This window comes from Neopelma chrysocephalum, unplaced genomic scaffold (assembly GCF_003984885.1).
Source record: "Neopelma chrysocephalum unplaced genomic scaffold, ASM398488v2 Primary Assembly neopelma1_88, whole genome shotgun sequence".
Taxonomy (NCBI): domain Eukaryota; kingdom Metazoa; phylum Chordata; class Aves; order Passeriformes; family Pipridae; genus Neopelma; species Neopelma chrysocephalum.
Genome location: NW_020897750.1, coordinates 809,287 through 830,918, shown reverse-complemented (window position 1 = coordinate 830,918; position 21,632 = coordinate 809,287). Strand labels below are relative to the sequence as shown.

Below are 21,632 nucleotides of genomic sequence, written 5' to 3'. Positions count from 1 at the left end.
CTGATTGCCTTCAAACGACCCTCCAGTGGTGGGGACTACCCAGAAAAAACCTCCACAACCCATTAGTTTACTATTTCCAAACTTCTTCAAAGCAAAGACAGTTAAAATTTGCACCTCAAGACATGATGTCTAAAATGAACACCACAAGATAATTAAAAGGCAAAAACCTTTCAAAACCATAATGTAATGAACATATAGTACTTTGGCAAATTTTTTTCTTTATATACAGACATCTTATTTGGAAATCATAAAAGCTCCCTAATTTCTACATGAATGATCCAACTTTGCATTTTTCCATGGTCAAAACCCACTAGGAACTGGTGAAGCTGCAACGAAAGTTGCATCAGACACGAGTCTTCTCGATACCAGGTTTAAAATAAACTTGCTATAGCATCCCCATAATACTGTCAGCATTAGCTGATGACATGACACAACTCTTACCATAATTTTGAAGCAATTCTTCTTTAGTTGAAACAATCAGTGACCGGTCCTTTGCTGAGAGGACAATGGCAAGGCATACGTAATGCTGCTCCGAGGAGTTTGCACGACGCACTACAGTCAGAAGTCTCACAGGATGGTTATTAGGAGGGGTACTAAAATGTTCAATACAAAACCAAGTTGAGTAGCTTAAACCAGATGGTGGTGGGAAAAATCTCTCACCTAAAACCAAAAAAGAAAGCCCATTGCACAGTTGCAGTAGGTAGTACTTAGGATATCTACTTGTTTCTTTTTCCATATCTGACACCAGCTGTGCCTTCTCAAACTTTTCCTTCCTGGACTTCAGTGTTCCTTACATTTCTGACTCAAGTTTGCAGGAAAAGCCACATAAAGCTAGATCAGAGGGGTTTCTTTCAAAACAAAGTAAAGCAAGAACTGCCCACTATTCCTTCCTATTCTAAAAAAAAAAAATAAATCAACTCTGAAGCTGTGTTTGTTCAGAGCAACCCAGTTTCAGTTCCCTAGACTAAAAAAGTGGAAAAGGATCAGGCATTCAGAAATGGCTAATATCATGATGAGGTGCTTCTTCCACAGGTGTGACTTGCCGAAGAAGTCTCTCTTGAGGAGTATCTCTCCACCACAAACATCTGACTCTTTCATCTCTCCTAGGGTGTTCCCACTAATTCTGTCTTACTGCAGTAAACCTTCAACTTAGTTTTTAGACTTAACACCTTTTTTAACTAAGTGACCATGTTCAAATAATCCCACAGCACACCACGTTCCTGTAGGGTGAACAGCCTATAACAACATGTAAAAGCAAACAATTTTGATGAGATTTTTGTGATGATGTGTGCAATTATGCCTGTAATCAATGCGTCAAGAATTCAGCAGAACAAAGTCACAAGTACGGCATCATAATTAATTCCATGTTTCCTATGCTCTTCACACTACCACCTCAACTTTTTCTTAATGCACCTAGGTTCATTATTCATATGCTTTGCCTGATTACAATTTCACCAGCTGAGAGCCTTGTGTTTTAAAGCAATCACAGGTTTGTATTTTATACTGCTTTTCATTGCCCTGGGGGCAAAACCACACACACAGAAGATTATGAGTGCACAGTGTCCAACACCAACTTCATGGGTAACAAAGACATAAGAGAACTAAACATCAGATACAAAACACTGTTGACAGTCATACTTGACTACTTACCAGTTCCAATTCCACTAACAACCGCACCGTCAACAAGTCCTGTTGTAACAGCATTATTTGTAGGTGCATTGTGGGGAGCCAAACTTGGCAAGAACAGGCAGCTGTTAAACAGAAGACCAGCAACACATCAGAGTTTATGCAAGTCAATATAAGTGGAGTTCAATATAAACAAAATATAGCCTAGGAAAATATATTACAAGCACACAATCACTCTTCGTGACTTTATGTATTAATGAAAAATAGAAATGAATTCTCAAGATTGCTCCTTGTGAGCAGCAGAGCCTCCTTGTGAGGCTAAATTATCTCCTGCACGAAGAGCTCTGGCAGTGTATGTTATTGGTGCAAAGGCATAGAGACTGATGCCCATGTGGTTCCATTGCGTAAGATGCTCCTCCGTGGGCAACCATAACTCACTACAGCCTTTGAGTTGTTCTGGACTCTCTAAGAGGTCAGCTAAATATTCAAAGGATCTGGCAATTGCATACTATGGTGTTCTTATTTGATGTATGCTCTCAGAGCAACATATTTCACCAAATTAGCTATGTTTGGTCCTTACAACAGCCACTGATGCTGTGGACAAAACAGAAACCAATATAAGGAGTCCCTTCCTTAGGTACTGAAAGAGCTCAGTTTCAGTGATCAACCTATCTGAAATGGAGTGAATGCCCACAGGAGTTCAGTTCCAATGTGTATAGATAGTCCTAATGGAGGAAAGATGATGGCTCTTCCACTTGTTGAGAGTCATCACTCTGTTGGCATTTACACCTGTTTAAGTATACTGTAGCTGAGTTGCCTGACAGTGCTAAGAGTTATTTTGTTCTCTCCATAAAGAGTTAACTTGACCGCTCATCTCCAAAGCAACAACAATCCAGATTCTGGTCACTACTATCTTCTTTTGGATTACAGTTGTCATTATATACTTCTTCGTCTCTCTTGAAAATGTTGTTCTCTGGGTGAATTCCCCATAGTCAGTGGTACTACAAGCAAGTTCTCTCTAAGCAGGTAACTTGCAAGGGTCTGCTAACTGTGGATTGCATGAAACTTCTTGGCACTTAAAAACAAACTAAAAAGTTTTAGATTTTTTTTTTAAGTGATTACAGCAGCCTTCTTAGGTGACTTGCTGAAATTACAAGAAGTCATAGCTGCATTATGTGAGTTACTTTTGGACTCATTACCAGCACCTACAAATCTCTGGAAGCAATGACAGTGACAATTCATTTTGTCAGCTTATTGCAAGTTGTTCTTAGGTTCCAAGCATTTTCTCTTTTCTTATGAAGGACGTAGAATAGAGCTTAGAGTACCATTTGTTATAAAAAAAAAAAAAAGGTCTGTCCCTGACTATATTGGATATGAAGGCTAGATGTAAAATCGGTGTTGCATTCTTGCTTTGCAAAGATGAGAAGAGAATGCAGAGTAGCAGAGCTCCTAAATATCCAGAGTTTTCTATTCCATTTTTGTAACCAAAAAGACAAAATGTTTTCCTTAAACAGACGCTAAGAATGGTGTAATGTTTTAATCTTCTGAACAGTCAAGTTAAATCATATTACATGATCCTCATAAAGTGCTTCATTCAGCAAGTGTTTAATTAGAGAGAGAAAAACATTAAGTGATACTGGGTGTTAAAAGAAAAAAATGAGTTAAGCATGATATTTGGGCTCTGTCTCCAGTTAATACTACTTTTTTCAGTTATTTGAACTCATCATAGCTGCCTTGTCTGCTTCACTTGTATTTCTGATATGTCCACTTCCACATTTCCAAGTTCTTCCGCAATTTTAGGTGGGTCTCAGAACAACTGGGCCATCCAAATGTCATACGTAAATCCCAGCAACCCTTCAAGGGTATGTATGCATTCCTTTGTTTTAAAAGGAATGTGAAACCCAGAACTGAGAGGGCCCTATCAATGTTTAAATACATACCTACTTCTACTTTCACACATGGCAAGCATTTGCTCTCAAGGCATTAATGAATGAGAATGAATTTATGTGACTTGAGGTATTCCTTTCTCTTCTTTAAAGAATTCGTTTGTTCCTTGCTTGCAAACAGTCTATTAAAAATTACAATTTGAAAACAAAGGAAGTAACGCAACATTGCAGTGTTCTCCCATGTTATTTGAGAGCACCGCAGGACCTTACCCGAACCCTTCAAGAGACGTGTCAAACTCGATGAATGCTGGCGTGACCGATGATCCGTGAAGCCTGATATCATGTGGGGTTGTCATGGAGACCAAACACTTCACTCTCGTCAGGGGTACTGTGCTCCCTTCTGCTGGCTTGAGCAGGCTCTTGCTTATCCGGTAGTGGCTGTCTTCGTGCACGCCGAAGACGCTGTCAGAACCCAGACCTTCCATTGAGGTAACCATGCTATCTACAGTAGAAGCCAAGAAACAACACAGCATTGCAAAAGGGAGGCCTTTTCAGACTGCATTCGGACTTTTCAAGTAGTGCTTCTGATGCAAGAGCTGAATTGTCAAACACCATCAACTAGTTCAGCCTCTCAGAAGGTGATGAGTTGGGAACTATTGCTTCCATTATAAAAATGCTCAACTCAGGCAAAAAGATGAGCATCTTGTGCAATGTAATATGGAAAGCTTGTGGTAAAGCCAAAACGCCGAGCCAAGAGGCCATCCCATTTCCCAACATCCGCAAAAGGTCCCTAATGTAGCTAACTAACTAAAGCTCTAGCCGAGGGACAAGGTGAATCTCTTCTTCTCTCCTCTTCTAAAATGATACAACACAAATTCAGGTAATTAATTTATTTATGTCATTATTTAATGCTTAATCAACACCACCTAGGATACGTCCTAGTTCCTTTTCAAGTAATTAAAACATTTCTACTAAGGTATTTTTAACTATGTGTTACCATGAGCCATACAATGACCCAGCTGACACATAGAAATAAGTATCACATGCTTTGGAAACTTTTCAATAACTTCTTTGTATTATAATTTACCGAGACTCTCCTATACTACATGAACAGCTATTCCCAAGCTCTACACCTCATGGATAACAATAGGAGAGAGTGCAGATATTTTATCTGACACCTTACTGAACCCATGAGAGATGACATTACACAGATTTAATGTGGGTCTCAGAACATGATGTGCACATGAAAGGATCTGAGAAAAAAATAATGTTAAATAACTACAAATGTAGGATCTACTCTAGACTTAAAAACAAACTACTACCATATTTAACAGTACTGTTCTTAAAATAAGAAATGATAATCACCTTGCTGGATACACATTAAATACAAGCACTACATTCTGCTTTTAGAACTTTTCCAGTCAAACTGTTCTGATGATTTCACATTCATAGGAAGCTTGGGCGAACTTAGGTTTTTATGGATGGTTATCTACAGATTTTACATAAGTATGCAATTGAGGGATATAGGAGAAGCATTCTTTACACAAATTTTTAGCACTTCAGCACCTACTTCTCATTTCCGGTTCAAAACTCAGTGAGCTGGGTTTGTGCACTCGGTACTGCTTCAACAGCTTTTTGTCCCAGGCTCCGCAATTCAAAGGATTTCCCAAGCGTAAAAATTCCCTAAGAAAGAGAATAAAAAAATTTGCAAATCATTTTGTCTATTTGCCCATAGTGGTACCAAATCTAACCTCTTTTTTTTTTAAAAAACAGTAATTACTTGCAATAAACATAATTTTCAAGTAAGAAAATAAACCAATGCATAATTAAAAGAAACATATTTGATCCATTTGAAACTATTTAACGTTTGAACACATGGTCTAAAAAGCTGACAATATTTTAACTAATCAAACAATTTTGATAAAGTTTCTAATTTCCTTCTCTTCATTACAAAGGCTTGGCAGGAGGCTGCTGTACCCCATAGGAGAAAATCAGGATACTCAATGATGCACATTCAGCAAGCTGAACTCCTCTGGAGAGGCAGACCACAGGCTGAAGTAAGTGACCTAAGCTTTGTTTTATCCCTGTGTCCTGTTTGGTTGGGGGAATGATTTCACAGCTATCAACATCTGCATCTATAGATAACAATATTATCTATATATACAGCTACCTAGGCTATTGGTATCTATGCTTAGAGAAGCCTAAGTCCTGTGATGTGACAAGCAGCAAGTCCACTTGCAGAACCACTTCTGACACAGCTACATGCCACTGAGGTGAACCGAGCAGCTGTCCTGGCTGCAGGTCAGCCAGCCTGCAATCCACAGGAGATAATACAATTAAGTTCCTTATTACAGCTGAGATCACAGAATCACAGGATGGTTTGGGTTGGAAGGGACCTTTAAAGGTCATCTAGTCTAAGCACTCTGCTGTGGGCTGGGACAGCTTTTACTTATATTGATTTGCTCAAAGCTCCTTCCAACCTGACCTTAAACAATTCCAATGATAGGGGCACTCATAGCTTCTCTGGACAAGCTTTTTCTCACCAACCACACTGTAAAAAATGTCTTTCTTATGTTCAGTCTAAATCCAGCCCTCAGCCCTGGTCCTGTCACTATGGGCTCTGGTACGAAGTCTCTCCTTGTCATTCTTTTAAGCCTTCTTTTCATGTTGAAAGGCCTCAAGAAGGTCTCCCCAGAATCTAACAAGCAATCCAAACTATCATACAGCTGTGTGACCATTTAACAAATGATTCATAATATGCTCATAAACTTTTCAAGCCTGCTTTTATGCAGAAAGATAAACCTTCTAAAGCTATGCATCCCCAGATACCTTTTGTATCACATTCCTGCGTTTCCTTCACAGAAATAAAGTTCTAAATAAAAGTGTTGTCATGAAGTTTTTCTAATCTGAGGTATTTAGCATCGCACAGAAAAGCAAGAAATCCATCCTCATATTTCCTCTTCCAGAGGACATAGCCAGGGATGGCATTTTTGACAGCCTCTCAAGATTTGCAGGAAGAAAACAATCATTTAACTTCAGTACAATCTCCGTGAAAAACACCAGATCTCCCCGCTCCATACTTCTCCTTGCTCTCCAAATACCAATGTCTCCAGGGTTACATGCTGATTAACAGAAGCGAGACAGTCTATTTGATGAGAAATAAAATGGGATCTTATGCTATCAACTACCACATCAGGTCACTTAGGTTCTCTACACTCCGAGCCATTTACAGTGAGCCAGTGACAGTGCGGGCAGGGGGCTCAGTCCACCTGAACTTCCAGGCTATCTTTCTGACCTCAACACCATCGGCTGCAGAGCCTGGGAGGCCAGCCTTTCAAACATCCTTTGAAGTGGTGGATGCAGTGAGTGGTCCTCATCTGCCAGAGCAGCGCTGCATCTCTGTAGAAGTCGTGCATGGAGCCCGGCTTCACACATGACTTGCTGGTTTCTCTCCGTGTGCACCAGAGATTGCAGGATGTTTGCCACTGCCAGCTGGAGATCCAGCGCATGCTGAAAACAAGAACAGCACAAAACTTGAGAAGGGCAAACTGAAAAGGAAAATGAAATAAAGGCCTTATGCATAATAATGAAAAGGAAAACTATCATTAGCAATAACTACACAAAATGACCTATATGTGCATGCACGTGTGTGTTTTGGGGGGGGTGTGTGCGTGTCCATGTGAAGAAACACTCTTTACAAAAAAGGGTAGTAAGTTTTATGAGGGATTATCACAACTATTGTCAAGAAAAACAATTCATCGCTACTTCTCAGCAGAAAAGAGAACTAAGGACTTATATTTTTGTGACCTAGTAACTTAATATAGAAACATACAATCATTTAGGTTGGAAAAGACCAACACTGCCATGTCCACCACTAAACCATGTTCCCAAATGCCACATCTACACGTCTTTTAAATACCTTTTAAATACCTGGGCAGCCTGTTCCAATGCTTGACAACCCTTTTGGTTGTCAAGAACACGTTCTTCCTAATATCCAACCGAAACCTCCCCTGGCACAATTTGTGGCCATTTACTCATCTGTCTGACTTGTTGAGACCGACCCCCACCTGGCTACAACCTCCTTTCAAGTAGTTGTAGAGAGTGATGAAGTCTCCCCTGAGCCTCCTTTTCTCAGGCTAAACAACAACAGCTCCCTCAGCCTCTCCTCATAAGACTTTTGCCCCAGACCCTTCCCCAGCTTTGTTGCCCTTCTCTGGACACGCTCCAGGACCGTCCTGTCCTTCTGGTAGTGAGGGGTCCAAACCGAACAGAGAATTTGGGGTGTGGCCTCACCAATGGCAAGTACAGGGGGATGATCCCCTAGTCCCGCTGGCCACACTATTCCTGATCCAAGGCTAGGATGCCATTGGCCTTCTTGGACACCTGGGCACACTGATGGCTCATGTTCAGCTGCTGTCAACCAGCATCCCCAGGTTCTTTTCCACCAGACACTCTTCCAGCGACTCTCTCCCCAGCCTGTAGCACCGCATGGGGCTGTTGTGACCCAAGGGCAGGACCGGGCATTTGGCCTCGTTGAACCTCAAACCTTTAGCCTCAGCCCATTGATCCAGCCTGTCCAAGATCCCTCTGCAAAGCCTTCCCACCCTTCAGCAGATCAACACTCCCACCCAACTTGGTCTCACCCACAAACTGACCAAGGGTTGATCCCCTTACACAGATCATCGATAAAGATACTAAACAGAACTGGCCCAAGTCCTGAGCCCTGGGAACACCACTGGTGACCAGCACACAATTGGATGTAACTCCATTCACCATCCAGCCAGTTTTTAACCCAGCAAAGAATACACTCATCCAAGCCATGAGCAGCCAGTTTCTTCAGGAGAATGCTGTGGGAAACTATGTCAAAAGCTGAGTCCACATAAACAATACCCACTGCCTTTCCCTCATCAACTAAGTGGGTCGCCTTGTCATAGGAGAGACCAGGTTAGCTGGGCTTGATTCCATGACTGTTCAGTGTATGTTGTGTCTTGGCACACACGATGATCTGCTCCACAACCTTCCCCAGCACTGAGGTCAGACTGACCGACCTGTGGTTCCCCGGATCCTCTTTCCAGCCAGTCTTGTAGATGGGCATTACATTTCACTAATTTCCAGTCAACTGGAACCTCCCCAAATAGCCAGGACTGCTGATAAATGATGGAAAGTGGCTTAGTGAGGCCTTCCACCAGCTCTATCAGTACCCTTGGGAAGATCCCATCAGCCCCACAGACTTGTGTGTGTGCCTAAGTGGTGTACCAGGTTGCTCACCACTTCCGCTTTGATTGCAAGGGCTTCATTCTGCTACCTGCCATCATCATAATGTCTACAAAATGTAAGATATATGCAAACAGCACATATGCCCCAAGCTCAATCCTGCATCCTCCTCATACTACGCAGTAACACCTGATACATCGGAGAAAACATGAATTAATCCCAGTGCTTGGAAACATATCTGATGGCCACTTCAGACCTTTCTTTAAATTTACATCGCTGCCAGGAGTTTGAAAGAGATAAACAAAACAAAGCCTATGAAATAAAACAATTCCTATCAGGCCTCTATGTCACCAGTCATTCAACTTAAACAGTCTGTAAAATATATTAGTTTTTCAGCACAAAACGAGAGGACATGATCAGCTTTTCTATTTCCCACAACCATCCTTTTTCCCAGTCACTCTCAAAGCTGGAAGACCATAGAATTTTTTTCCCTACCTCTGGGTGTGTAGCTGATCCAACAGAGGCCAGAAGATCCAGCATTGCAAGCATAGCACCAGGGTGAATAATGACCGCATCAGAGCTTTGTATGGACGTGGCTCCTGCTTGGAGTTTCATATCAGCTATGTTTTTCTGAGGGCAAACAGGAGGTGTTGAAACAGAATGATATGCGTGCCTGCAGGACAGAAAACATCCCATGGTTACAACACCCATCTGTTACGAGCTCTGCATTTTTCAAACAGCTGTAAAATTGTACTGGCCTATAGACTTTACTTCCCTGTCCTTTCTCTTCACTCAGACAGACCAAGTGTGCTCCTCTTCTCAAACCTGTAGGGCATGTTTCCCTAAAGACAGCCTGGTAGAGTTTCAATTTCTCAACTGTTCTTGAACTCAGAAGCCTCCTCCCCAGCTGCTACATAGTTTGACAAACTTGGGAGGTTGCCTTTATTGCCTCCCTCTTTTTATTCTAGTTGCAGTGGTAGCACAAAACAACTGCAGCGTGCAACCCACCACCGCTCCTGTTCTGAGGGGTGAATTCAGCTTTGAATATGTTTCTCTCCATTTGTTTTTCATTAAAAACTGATTATAAAACTCGCTATCACAAAATTCTTAGCAATCTCCAATCAGCTCTGGGAGCAGAAAGTTGGTCTCTGTGCATATTCGTGCCAGCAATCCGTATGCTCTCAGTCTTTCCATGACTGCTACGGCAATTTAGTTTTACATTAAGGTGCTTTAGTCTGATCCAGGCAAAAGAGGCTTTGACACACTGACTTAGAAGCAATGACTTGTACTGAGAACTGTAGACATGTTCCCCATTGAAACTCTTGGAGGCATCAGCTTGATGCCATTCTTCTTTCAGCATGAGGTTCAATACACAAACAGCGCGAGCAGCTTACTGAGCCTGTGCTTTCAAGACTGTAGTTTAGAAGCAAAAGAGAAATCAAAAGGCTCATGCTCACCACAAAAAAACAAACCAAAAAACAAATGAAAAAACCCTACACCAACCCCTCCCCCACAAAAACCCACAACAAAAAAAACACAAACCAGAAAAACCTCAACCTGATCCACCCATATTCTCACAGTATTTATCATAAACACTTATTTGTAAGATGAAATAGAACAAACTCTGTGTAACAATTTTTCTTGAAGATCACATATTGCCTTCTGTTTTACAAGAAGTGGATCCAGACAAAAAGGGTCTCTTTTTATCAAATCAGTTGAAAGAGGCATTTCCTCTCTTCATTTCTCAGTGACAGAGATTTATCTAAACCCTAACACAAGTAACACTTGGAGACCTGCTGTGCCTCACTCATTAAGACACTTCCAAGGAGGCAATCTTTTCTCCTGGGAAAAAGAGGGCACAGATTGGAGATAAGGAATGCTGCAAGTGCAATTCTATCCTAAACACACATACACAGTCCACCCACTCAGCAAGAAATATATATGTGGGGGAAGGCTGAGACAATGGATTATTTAGTCTAAGACAGGGCACTAGGAAGTACTGTGTGTTGGTTGGAAAACAGGTTCAATAAATAATGTTCCAATAAAAAGGGTTCCTACTGAAAAGCTTGGCACCTGAACAATCTAAGAGTACTGTTCAAAATAGAGTTTTTTACAAAAAATTAAATTACTAATGCTTTACTCATTCAGCTAATGCTTACAGCAAACATGAAATAGTATGGCAATTCTCTTGTAACCAACTACTAAGAAAACGATCTGTCCAAATGAATTTTTCTAGTGTTTTTTATAAACCCTTAGCCATTAATTTCCTAAACTTCTCTATCAGACCCATTGATTGAAACATCTGGCAGGTAAGGAGAACTTGTCTCTTTTAAAGTTAAATTGCATTAAGAGCAGCATAACAACTGATTATACTATCACAGAGAGATGTTATCTCAAGTCTTTTCTCTATCTTAACGCAGAGATTGAAATGCAATTGTTTCTTATGCATTCTAACAGCACTGGTCTTCATCTGAAGGAGAAAACTACTCCCTCTTTCCAATGTCACCCTGAGCATCTCAATGCAAGTTTTAGAGATGCAGTTTAAAAAGTAAATATCCATTTACATTTAAAAATACTCTTCAGTCTAGTGAAATTCCATTCTCCAGTACATTCTTGAAGATAAAGCTTCTGTCTACTTTTAAGCACAAATTTTACTTCTTCGCATGCTGATTTGCACTATCACATTCAACTCATTAGGTACATTGTGAGGTTATAAGACTAGTAACAGGGAGAGCATAATAAAAACCCGAGCCATTGCTCAGTGTGATTGACAAACACAAAGGTGATCCTAGTTTCCAACTGCCTGGACTGCAACACTACACACAGCTGAAAAGGAAATACATTTAAAACTAGGCTTTCTGTTATGTCCTTAATGCATATATTACTGTAGTTTTCCATATAATTTTAAAATATCTTCTGTATTTAGTTTTTCCACATAAGGAGTACTTGTATCAATACAATGGGGGAAAAAACCCCTACCAGTTCATAAAGATATCTCTAGGCAGGAAAGAGAAAACAGATACTACAAAATCCTGCCAAATATTTACTGCATGTTATAGGTCTATGGGCCAGTGAGGAATCTGCAATAAATTAATTCAGCCATGCTCCTACATTCTTCATATGACCCTTTTAGGGAAGAAGAAAAGAAGTGGACAATGGAAAAAGACAGTGTACTGAAGGTGACATACAGATCTGTCAAATGTAACAAAGCATATAATTGAAGAAAACTTGAAACTTTAGCTATATAATTAATTACAACTTCTGATAAGAATTACAACAGCATTTTCATCTGGGAAGAAATAAGTAAAATTTACTGTAGATAAACCCTCTGCGTACAATATGCCAAGAGTAATCACCATCCAAATCTTCTAAAAACAACATGTAAAAGTCTTGCAAAGTCAAAGTTACATTCTATTCTCTACTTCATCCTGTCAGGGCCAAAGTATCCTCTCCAAAAAAAAAAAAATATGAGAATGTCCTGTCAAGATAAGTTTATTTCTGCCAAAATTTACAGCAATCAAACAGCTGAAAAAGCTGTAGTTCTTGATTAAAATTATACAGGTGTGGAAGAACAATGCATTCCAGGTAACAGGGCTGACAGCCATATACTGCCATCCCAATGCCTGCTCTGATTCTATAAAGGATAACACTTGGAGGGCACCAGTTCTTAGGGAAATAGAGCTTTGAGAAGTGGAAGACATGTCTGAGAGAGAGTACTACCATATCAGTGCAAACAGAATTGTTCTAAACTGTGTGCAAAACCAGAACTGTACTATTTTTATTTATAAGAATTATTTGTGTGCACAGTGTCTGCTTGCTCTTTTAGCCAAACACCACAGAGCTCTCCCTCAGGCATCTGTCTTACAAGTCAAAAGGGAGAAAATCAGGCCACAACAGCAAGGGAGATCCCAGGGATGCAAAGTAAAGGAGACAGAAAACAGTAAGAGAAGAGCAAACACTTCTCTCCGAAGAGTCAACTCTGAAGAATCTGACCGTGTCTGACATTTAGAAGGAGAAAAAATAACATTGGACTACAAACCCCAAGCTGCTTATTTTTGAAAGTAGAAAGATCCCAGCTACTGGCACTGAATTCACTAGGAATGACAAACATGATGCCGAACAACTGTGAGAAAGCAGACAGCTCTTCAAATAGAACAGTTTTTGGAAACTATAGTCCTATTTTTTTATTTGAAAACATGCTTTTACAGAAACTATTTGAAAAGTCACCCAGGCCAGCATGATCATTTCTGTCCAGTTCTGCTTTGAGTCTTACACAATTTGTTATAACCCAAAGGCCTTTTTGGTTTGTGAAAATCCCTTTCGAAGGCACTCTTTACCGCAGCAAGCACCTACATTACTACACTGGTGCTTACCTGAATTGCTCAAGGCACCCCACAGAGATAATGACTTTTTAAATTGCCCAATCTTTGCCTCGGGTTTTCAAATAACTGCTTTCATTTTCAGTACTACAAAAAACGAGGGAAGCCTCACATATCTATTCACATATAGCTATATTTATAATTTAATTATCAGGTTGTGTCAGCAACCCATCTGGCACTCTTTATTCATTACACACTGGAATCAGCTCCTGTTTGGCAGGCATTGTATGTGTTCTGCTGCAAGCCTTTGCATATCCATGTGTTTGAGTAATTCAGTGAACCTGAGCAGCCATACCTGTTACACCTGGGAGAACAGCAAAATGTAGTACAGGAAAGGGCAATCTGTAAAACTAGAGGTTAGTATCAGGGCTGAAGCTGTAAAGAGCCTCCCTAAGAAATGCTGTTTTCTTTAAAGCTTCTTCAGAGTAAATGAGAGGGAAAGGAGTTTGGCAGCTAAGGGGTTTTTTTCCTCTGTAAACTACAGCGTTTTTTCCTAAGTGTGCTAGAAAAGAAAGGAAGTGACAGTCTAAGAGGTTCTGGATTACTGTGAAGGTGGCCTTGTCCAAGCCACTCCCTCTAGAATACCCAGGTACGACTTGGGTAACAACACTCAGCAAAATAGAAAAAGGGTTTTCTTTACTGACCTGCTCGAGTATCAACATTTCTTTCAAAGCAGTTTCTAAAAGCATCTTTGGTTGCTTCCCTTTGCAAAATACTTTACATTCCAAACATGAAACTTGATGGCTTATTTTAAGCAGTACACCAAGCAAAAATGGCTGTATTTTCCACACATGGCACCTGCACCTCAGATAACCCTGAGTCTTTCAAATGTCTTCTTAGCTTTCAAAAGCAAATCTCTGCCTAACTTACATCTTCAGATGGCAAAGGGCTGCTCCCTTCCCTGGGGACTCTGGGAAAAATCTTTTCATCATTTGAACAAGCCCGTAAGTAACACTGTTGTTCAAACAGTAACCTTTATTTAAAGAAAAAAAAACCTACCAGCCACATTAAGATGCGTAAGAAAACACAGTAGCTTGGGAGTGGAAGTGGGTACTAGGATTTCTGAATTGTGCCATTTGTGCTTTCTTTCCAAACCTTTTAATTTAGCATGTCTCTACATCATTTGGTAGTCAAGTACTGACAGGTTCATTCTTTACTTTTTATTCTGTGCAATTACTAACAAATGAGCACCTTAACAAGACATCCACTTTCCTACTTATAATACCTCTTCTTGAAAAATTAGTCGAGAAAAATAAATCCTGCTGTATTCATTGATCTACAAGCTTAGTCTGATTGTCTCTGAACTGCTCATGAGAGTATCACGTATACTGCCCTTAGATAATTTCTTATACTAGGCCTTATTTGGTTTTGAATCATGAACCTAACTTTTAGTGCTTTGGGAGTCTGGAGACACCTCTACTCTCATCCATCAGCATCACTGCCCAAGACTGGCTATGAAACATGCCCTTACATTTATGCAGTAAACACACAAGTGAAAATGCACACCTCAGAAAAAACCTGCAACTTGAGAGAACTGCCCCTCCCACCCACCAAACTAAGAAACACAACAGTGAGAGAGAAATCAGAAGCGAGATCAACTTCTCTTTGAAGGGTTGGTACCTTTTTCTGGACAAAGCTGGCGTACCCCAAGGAGAGGGGAGAGAAGTCTCATTTGTCAGGCAAGGAGGGATCTGTTCTGCACGACTACAGACAAAACAGACAGGGGTAGGACAGAGAGGTTAGAGAAGAAACCAGAGGCCATACATACATAAGCTTGTTAGTTTTACAAAAGCGCCAGTAAAATCTTCACTAGGATCCATTCTTCAGAAACAACACAGATGACACAGGACGCTATGGAATGACAGCATCAGGTAAACATCCAGACATGCAAAGCGTGTACTGCTCTTGCGGAATGACTCTGCAGTGCTTGTTCACTGCTCTGCAGAGATCTACTGACACTAGTAAAGCAGAACATCTTCCAGTGTTAAACAGCAGAAATTCAGAGGAGAAAGTAAAGCCTCAGTAAATTAGGTATAACCAGCAAGGTAAGAAATAAAGTCAATGTAAACTTTACAATGAATGACGATCAGGAAATTTAAAAAAGAAGGAAGAATGCGTCACTGAAAAGAACAGCCAAAAAACCCAAAAAGGAACTTACGGTATCTTAAGCAACATCACCATGGGATTTACTTACCCCACTGTTTCCTCATTCTCTACTGTTAGCCAGTGTCATAACTTCTACAGGATGTGTAACACATTCTTAATACAAATTTTCCTCCCACTATCTGAATGCTTTAATAATACTTTAAAATGAGATCAAATAAATCGATTTCTGGAGTTGGCTTTTAGTTTTGTTTTGGGTGGGGGGAAGAAGACTGTTGTGGTTTTTTATATTTCATTTTTTTTAAAGAAGAGAAAAGCATTAAGATTTGCTGCTTTGGTGGCAAAATGTTCATAACAAAAGCATCAAGTTTGTACTTTACAGGTCACTGAGTTTTAACAGGCAGCTCTGTTAATGTATCAACATACACAGCCATACCTTCAATACTTGGAAAATCAGACCCTGTATTTGACTAACTAGACAGTCCATCTGACTAAAACAGAAGCTTCAAGGGTCCCAGATACAAAGCTTAGGTCTGCATTTTATTATTTTGTAACTTAAATTAAGGTACAAATTAAGATAAAGTAAGGGCAAAAACCACTTTAAGACAAGCCAAAATTCAACATATACTTCACCAAGTTTTGCTGTCATTTCGAATCAACTTTAAGACACACATTTGTGTTTTAAAAAACCATAATTTACAGACTAGAATTTTAAAGAACATGCAAATCCATCTAAAACAAGATGTCAGTCTTGATGTGTTAGCAAGGAAAAAAGGAGGTTCAAGGGAGACATTATTGTTCTCTACAACTACCTGAGTGATGATTGTAGCAGGGAGAGTGTTCATCTCTTCTTCCATATAACAAGCAATATGGCAAGAGGAAGTGGCCTCAAGCTGAACCAGGGGAGGTTAAGATCAGATATTTGGAAAAATTTCTTCACCAAAAGGGTTATCAAGCATTGGAACGGGCTGCCCAGGGAAATGGTTGAGTCATCATCCCTAGAGGTTTTTAAAAGACCTGCAGATGTGGCACTTAGTGACATGGTTTAGTGGTGCATTTGTTAGTGCTAGCTTTACAGTTAGGCTGGATTTTTAGACTGTTTTCCAACCTAAATGATTCTATGATTCTGAACTAATCACAATGTTATCTAATCACTTAAAGTTCTGTATCATAGGAAACATGAAGTTAAGATGTGACATTGAACAACCAATTTTCCATTTGACTTAATGAAAGCATAAAAATTTTGTAGTTCTGTACGATAATGCAACCTGCCTGTCTATCAACCAACAGGCTGCTTCACAACACCAAATATAATCATAAACTTGTACCTCTATCTTTACTGATACCATGACAAAACCATTCAACACCAGAGAGAATGCTGCATACCCTGGAGAACACCAGCAAGCTAAGTCATTATTTGGTCAGATGTTGCCACCTTATAATCCCCTCACTGGAGTGAAATAACAAAGAAACAGATTAAAATGGAAATACAAAAGCTTGCAGTGAAGAAAGAAAAACTATTTTGGGGAACACTGGGAGGGTGGGGCAGGTAGGGTGAGAAGATTAAAAAAAGCAAGGGGAAAAAAAAAGAAGCAAAGTTCATACCTGTCAAAAGAATCTGTTGCTACCTTGTAGAGGTAAATAAAAAGTTTGCTGCAGTGTCTGAGAGTAGGTGAAACAGAATCCAAGGATATTAGGTCATCGTCCAAGAGTCTTTGAAATAGTTGTGTATTTGAAGGGAAGACATTCAAGGGACTTATTTTTCTCAAGTCTGAGAAGCAGCCAAGTAATCGAACAGCATCTGCCAGTTTTTCATACTGGATCTCTGTTTTGAAGAAGTGAGAGTTGGCTGGCTCATAGCGCATTGCTGCAGTCAATGTGCAGAACACAGTGTGAAGCAGTTCAAACACTTGATTCTGGTTTACTTTTTCCCAGCCATTCTTAGGAGGCGAGCACAAAGATCTCTCCATAGCAACGAGTAAAGATGTGACATACACAAATCCACCAACTTTCCTAAAAACTGTTCTTGTGCGGTGACTTTCTCTCAGCACCAAGAGTAGGGCCTATGGACAAAACAAACAATCAAAACAGGGAAACAACAACAACAAAAGGCAGCAGCATTACAAACAGCTTGGAAAAAGGTAGGAACATTTTTGTTCACAAAATGCTGTTGTGCTAGCAAAATCCTCATGTCATTTGTCAGAACTGGGTAATGCCTGAAGTCTCCACAGATAAACTTTGTACTGCAGGAGTCCTCATACTCAAAAGCTTACAAAATAAAAAGAGAGAGTGGAGGGGAAAGTAGAGCATTGCCACTAATTCAGAAATCAGAAATTAAGGAGAAAAACCTGTCAACAGAAAAGACTTGACCAAGCCTAGAATGGAACTCAAAATTCCCAGGTAATTCTCTTAATGATAAAGTGGAGAATATAGTATTGAAAAGGAATCTTCTGTGCCATCACACTTCACAATTTCAATCAAGAGTGGGCAAATGACTGCTTGCAGTAATGAGGAATCTAAACCTTGAAGCATTCTAAAACAAGTCACCTAGAAATCTACAATGCAGAAGCACCTGGCAGCTATGAAGCTGGAACAGCACTCATAGCAATTCAGTTAGTGAATTCAGGTAGCAAATAATTAGCCACACAAGTTTTAGCTTTCCTCTATAAATCTCTGAATTGAGTGAGACTTCATTCTAAGAGCCGCTGTCTAAAAATAAGCCTGAGCAAGAAACAAAAGTGGATAAAACCTTACTTGCTGAACAAATAAATACAAAGGCACAGCATAAACAGCAGAAACGACACAAACCTGGGTACTAGAGGATAATATGCATTTATCTGTGAAATCTGGGAGTGGAAAAGCCCCTCCACACAACCAAAAACAAACAAAAACACCCATCATGGGAAGTTTGACCCACATGTGAATATGGAATACAGAAGAAAAAGTCTCTTATAGGAAGCATTGTAAACAACAGAAAAATGTTACTGATACACCAATATAAGCTAGTGGGGAGTCTTCCATGACCAAAAGTTTACTTCTTCAGAATCGTGCTGCTACTTTTTTTTAAGCACTGAGAAGATGGGTATTGAAATAGGTAGACTGTCATTCCTTTGAAGGCAGGATCTCATCTCCTGACAAACCTGAACAAACAGTAAGAGACATATCACTACACTGTTCTGGACTGTCAGTTCCATAACCAAAACTTCTGAAAAGAGCACTGATGGAAGACAAGTACAACAGATCCCATGAAAGACAGAAATCCTGATTTTCTATCTTAAATCCTTTGGGGAACTGCAATATCCTTTCTCTCCCCTTAAGTATTGTGAGTAACACATGCTCAAAAATGACTGAATACCTTGACAGACAAAACACTGCAAATGAATAACTTTATTACTAGCTTTCCTTTCTGTCTTTTGGAATAATATGAAGCTGCTCATATGCCAGAGAAATAGTATAGCTCCTTTGAACAGAGACAAACCTAGATGTCTCCAAGCTCTCTCCAGTAAGACTCATTTACTTACAAGTACTTGCCTCACCTTTTCTACCCTAAAATAAATGGTATTATGTCAATTTACAAAAATAACACGAGCTACTCTGAGAAGAAATTCTGGGTTTAGATTAACAGACAAAAATCCTAATACACTAGGAAACAGATAAGAGTTTTCTCACTTCTTCCTCCACTCACAGCCTTACTTCCCTCCCTTTTCACTATTTTCCTTAATCAAGCAAGTTTTTTGGCTTTATCTTTTACTATGATCAATATAACTTACATTTATATTAATTATTTCAGCATTCATAACTAAAAAAATTGGTAAAATAAAATAAGCTTGTTACAGGAAAATGCAAGCCAGCACTGAAAATAAGCTTATATGTTACATACTTGCTTTTTTCTCCCCAGACATTCTCATTATTTTTAACTGAACAATACCTTACCAGGAAAGATTATCATAACTGTAGAACCTCATTTGCTGTCCACTAAGACTGATTCCAATGATGATGTCAAAAACATACTCACTCACTACCCTTTACCTCTGATTCTGAAACCTACCACGGATAGATGGAAGAAAATAAAAATCATGGATCAAATGTACACATTTCAGCTCCAGACATGATCTACATTCAGTAGCTAAACACCATCCACACAGTCCAACTCAATCCAATCCCCTTTTCAGTGTTTTCTTTTCTGAAACAACATCTTAGGAGCAAGAATCATGAACAACAATAGTTCACTTACCCTTAAGATGTCTGTTTTCAGCTGCAGTTCTGTAGGTGGAGCCGAGTGCATCAGTCCCAACAAGGTGCCCATATCATCCTCTCCACTTGGTGACAACACCAGCTGCTGGATGATCATCAGGGCATGCTGGCGGCACTGCGGATACTTCACTATGTTGTGGACACATCTCGCACCACCAAACTCCCTGAAAATACCTAATCGGAGAGAGGGGTGAGGATAAGTGCATAAGGAGTGTGAAAAATATGATCAGTAAGAAATAAGGACAACAAAACAATGCAGAAGGTGTTTATTTTCATTTCTAGAAGCTGAACGGCAGAGTTTCAGCCTTATGGATGTTTAGTAACTTACTATTATCTTTCCTTTCTTGCCACAAATAAAAATAGAACTTGAATGCCTTCTAACAATATTTTTCATTAGAGATGTTGAGTACAAGGATGGAGGTCAGTTCTAAGAATTTCCTCAATAATCCTGTTTCTCCAACAGTAGTTACTCTTTTCATGCTAGAGCTCAAAGAGTCTCAGAATGAAATAAAAAATATACCAAGCCCTCCATCTTTCGTGAAGACTATACACTGTTTTGGTTAAGGGTAACGTTTATATTACATTTAGCAATGAACTAACTAAATGTAATATGAACTGAAAATATAACTAGGCTGCTTCTGGACAAGATGACCAAAGTAGGAGCATTGGTTGAGAAATGGTTCTGTCTATCCACAAGAGTTCTAGGATTCTGCAGAAGTCTTCCTGTGGCAAGACTTATGTCTGTAGAGATTAAGCTTAAGTCAAATAATGATTTTCAAGCTTACTGGTTACTCAGACCAACACATGTGCAATATTAACCAAAAATTATATGAAAATTGATTCTGAAATCATCATAAAACCCAAAGTGGAATATATATGACATATAATGTGTGTTTAGTACACTGTCAGCACCCAGAGCACTGCCCTATGTTAATTACTGAAAATGAAAACAGAGCAGGAAAATGGATCAATGCTGCATTACTGCATCAAAAAGGATCATTTTCGTTGTGACCATAAACCATAAAGGGCTGTTTAAATTACCAAGTTCAGGATTAATAAGTAAGATAATGTTTATTCCCTTTAATGTACATAAACAAACATTAATCCCACTATGCATTTCCAATTTCCTGCCTCTTGCTTTCTCTGGTGTCCTTTGGATGAGATATGGACAGTGCGAAAGGAGAGGTCTCAGACCCTGAGACACGTAAGCTGGTTCCATCCCCTCACAGGCAAAGTGCATCTCTTCAGTGGTCAGGCCTCTTGTTTTCAGAGAGACTGAAGTAACATTTTATACTTCTCCCACTCTTGGTGTTGGTTCACATCTATCCAAGGAACCTGTGTGAGTCTGGACACCCAAAGTTCTGTTGAAATTTGGTTAGCAGTTATGAAATATTCAGGAAACCTTATCAGAGACACTGGTTTAACAACAGAAACTAAGCTTTGAATACGGTATGAATCACTACAAGGCTGCACATTGCCTACTTATGCCTCTGTGATGACCTATAACCTCTGCTGGCCTTTGGCTACAGCGGCACTGAGTCCACATCCCAGTCATGCTGCACAGACATTAAGAAATGGTTTCTCAACTCCTGTTGTAGGTGCAGGGCAGTCCTACTCCTAAACTGGGAGAGCTACTGATGAAATGAGGCCCTTGAACTCTCCGGGAGCCTTCAGAAACAACATCTGTGGCGTCATCCCAAGTCCTGATGTCTTTTACGCTACCCTATGTTGTCTCTCTGGTGCATTAACTCAGAGATTAACTGAGTACAAGTAGCAATGAGGTACTGATGGCTGATTCATGCTTCCTAGGTGAGGTCAGGAGTGCCATCTAACAGCAGCCAAGGATTTGTCACAAGTCAGGTGGATGCTATCACGGTCAGATCACCATCCATACATCACAAGAGCAAGGCTCGGGCACCACAGATCGTGATGCTACACAGGTTCGTGGTCCAGTGCTGTGAACTTAGACTTGCTGCTTCTAAAATATGAAGTAGCTCTAGTCCTTCAGAAATGTTATCTTTATGTACTTACGTTACCTTCTCTCATTCATCCTTAAAAAGCAAACAACCCTGAGGTTTTTCGTTTGCGGTTTGTTTTAGTTTGCCCAATTTCTCCATATATGAAAGCCCCCACATATACCTTCATGCCACTTCTTTCTGATTCGTTTCTA

At 39.9% G+C, this 21,632-nt stretch overlaps 1 protein-coding gene across 8 annotated transcripts in view; it reads right to left on the bottom strand.

Annotated features, from left to right (window-relative positions):
- Window positions 1-21,632, bottom strand: part of WDFY3 (WD repeat and FYVE domain containing 3) — a 167,971-nt gene that overhangs the window by 61,274 nt on the left and 85,065 nt on the right. For 6 of the 8 annotated variants that reach the window (XM_027692688.1, XM_027692680.1, XM_027692683.1 and 3 more), the window contains 9 exons: window positions 19,443-19,636; window positions 16,814-17,271; window positions 14,726-14,809; window positions 9,222-9,399; window positions 6,808-7,022; window positions 5,083-5,195; window positions 3,783-4,014; window positions 1,651-1,751; window positions 442-660 (listed from right to left, as the gene is read on the bottom strand). In XM_027692688.1, the coding sequence (XP_027548489.1) occupies window positions 442-660; window positions 1,651-1,751; window positions 3,783-4,014; window positions 5,083-5,195; window positions 6,808-7,022; window positions 9,222-9,399; window positions 14,726-14,809; window positions 16,814-17,271; window positions 19,443-19,636 (1,794 nt within the window). The remainder of the gene's footprint in view (window positions 1-441; window positions 661-1,650; window positions 1,752-3,782; window positions 4,015-5,082; window positions 5,196-6,807; window positions 7,023-9,221; window positions 9,400-14,725; window positions 14,810-16,813; window positions 17,272-19,442; window positions 19,637-21,632) is intronic. The other 2 variants (XM_027692684.1, XM_027692686.1) reach the window with 1 other exon arrangement.